Source organism: Mercenaria mercenaria, chromosome 10 (assembly GCF_021730395.1).
Source record: "Mercenaria mercenaria strain notata chromosome 10, MADL_Memer_1, whole genome shotgun sequence".
NCBI classification, from domain to species: domain Eukaryota; kingdom Metazoa; phylum Mollusca; class Bivalvia; order Venerida; family Veneridae; genus Mercenaria; species Mercenaria mercenaria.
Genome location: NC_069370.1, coordinates 44,755,810 through 44,758,463, shown reverse-complemented (window position 1 = coordinate 44,758,463; position 2,654 = coordinate 44,755,810). Strand labels below are relative to the sequence as shown.

The window sequence follows — 2,654 nt, the reverse complement described above, 5'->3', positions numbered from 1 at the left end:
TTTGGCATAAATTAACTGACCAGACTGAAATTTAAAAATGTGTTTTAACGGTTATGAGCCCAGAGCACATAACCTTTAAACCTTTGTGTTTTCAACTTGAATGAAGAAATAGCGATACCGAACGTTTAAAGTCGCAAAATTATATACAATGTAAGTAGAAGATAGAACCCAATGTTAAAAACGGCTATGAGCCCAAGCACATAACCATACACGTTAAATTGACAATATAATTTGTTATAAACCATTACATACAACTGAAATATGAAACAACTATGTATAATACAAGCAATTCGTAATAGTAACTGATAACTCTGGGTGTAGAGTACCTTACGCATGTAATAACAGGCTTTAAGCCCCAGCATATAACCTTGGCGCATATATGAAAATGAGTCTATGTTTAAGAAACACTATTTAGTCTGAAAATCACATACCGCAAGCCACAGCATGCCGCATGCTATTTTCATGAGCCCTATTCAGAGTTTCGTATACATTTTTGGAAGGCATTGCTGTTCCAACGACCCAAAGACCTAATATTTGCATCAGAATAGCCTCTTTGAGCACAGTCAGTAGCTTTTCCTATACTAAAGCTGTGTGATTTGTATTTCTTTCCGTCAAGTTCACAGAAATTTAATGTGGACGCAAGTTTCTTTTCAAACATTTTGCGTGGGACTGGTAGGCCTGATGTCAAAGCAAACAAAAGACCGTCATGTCTACCTCGTAGAGTAAGGTAATCATGCATTGCGACAGGTGGTGAAATATTCGTATGCCCGTGTGAGAATGAAAGTACATGAGGTTTACCATAATTGTGTTTGACATATCTAAACGTAACTGTGACTGTTGTTGGCTTCTTCTCTTTATAGGTTAACTCTACATCAGCTAACTTTAAGATAAAAGACTTCGTGCCTGGTTTTGATAGAGTAATCTCGCTGCATTGGGCAAAAGCATTGAATGCAAACAGGAACATAGCTATGAATAGCTTTTGGTGATAATAGGTTTCGCATGTATGTTGCAGCGCGTCCGTTAGTTTGTTTAATACGGTAATAAGAAGGAGCTAGACGTTGTGCCCCTTTAACGAGGTTTGTGACCAGAAAATGACCTGAAGGGTCACTCATACCAGCGAGTCTGTGGATGCAACTTATACCTGACAGATATGTAGTTATGGACTTAGAGGTCATTGGTTTTTGTTGTAAGAAAGCTACATAGCCGGATCTAGTGATGCACTTAACAGACTTTCAACTCCTTGCATATTGTCTTCGGCTGAAGGGCTTGGCTTATTGTTGCTGGTTCCTGGTTGCAGAAGGGAGCTAACTGTCTGAAACGCTGAATCTGAAAGCGAGAGAGCGTCAGCTATGCTATTGTCTTTGCCCTTTACGTGCCGAGCTATGAGATGAATATTTTGCTGAAGACAATACAGTACTAGTTTCCTTAATAGAAACATAACGGAAATTAAATTTTGCAGACTGTTGTTGATGATAGCTACCAGAGCTTCATTGTCAGTGCAAAAAACAATGGTGTGATTTTTCCAAAGATGCCCCCAAGTGAAAACAGCTAAAAGTATTGGATAAAATTCAAGAAAAGCTATGTTGGCTTTATGCCACTCCTTAGGAAAAGCCCCAAAGAACCAGTTGCTTTTATAAACAGCGCCATAACCTATCGCTCCAGAGGCGTCAGTATACAAACAGAGGCTGTCGCTTGTCAGTAACCTGTCATTGAAAAACACTGATACCCCATTAAAATCATTCAGGAACTTTAACTACATTAGCATATCTGCTTTCAAAAATTGGCAGATGATCTTAGTTTTACTTTAAAGTGCTGTTTTTTAACCCCTATTGACAAGTTTATCAGTCTTCGCAGAAAGGCCCTTCCGGGTTTGACAACCGAACATGCAAAGGTAAGCAAGCATATCAGGGATGAAAGAACTCTCAATGTGCAAGTATTTTTGCTGCACAATTCCTGCAGGAGAGACACTGCTTTGGCCAACTTATCGTCTGGTAGCCTTGCCTACATTAAAACAGAATCTAATGTGATCCCAAGAAAGGTCATGACTGTATTAGGGGCAAATGTCTTTTCGGCATTAAGAGGGACACCTAGTATATCGCACATCTTACAGAAAAAACTGAGGGCTTTTTGTGCCTCGGCGAAAGTGGGCGCTATAAAGAGGAAGTCATCGAGAATTTTAACTATACAGCAAATCCCAAATTTGTTTTGAGCTATCCATTTGAGCGCTGTGCTAAATGTTTCAAAGATCTGGCAGCTGGAGGATACACCCATAGGCTGATATTTATCATAGTAAAACTGGTTGGACCATTTGAAACCTAAAAGACTGCGGTCATCCGGATGGACAGGTATGATTCTAAAAGCTGACTGTATGTCTGTTTTTGCCATGAATGCACATCTACCCATAAATTTTAAGTTAGCTGTGGCATCCTCAATAGATTCATAGGAAACCTCTGTACATGAGGAAGGTATCTGATCATTAACCGAATTACCGGAGTTGCGGGGATATGACAGGTGGTGTGTCATTCTAAACTCTTCCTGCTCTTCTTTGGGTACAACGCCAATTGGGGAAACTCTAACGGTATTTCAGTAAAAGGACCTGCAATTCGATTTGCTTCGAGTTCTTTTGAAAGTTTTGCAGCAACCACCGAAGCATG

At 39.7% G+C, this 2,654-nt stretch overlaps 1 protein-coding gene across 1 annotated transcript; it reads right to left on the bottom strand.

Moving 5' to 3' along the window:
- Positions 1-469: 469 nt before the first annotated feature.
- Positions 470-964, bottom strand: LOC128546406 (uncharacterized). The gene has a single exon (XM_053516897.1). The coding sequence runs from the start codon at positions 962-964 to the stop codon at positions 470-472; it is 495 nt and encodes a 164-aa protein (XP_053372872.1).
- Between the last annotated feature and the right edge of the window lie 1,690 nt (positions 965-2,654).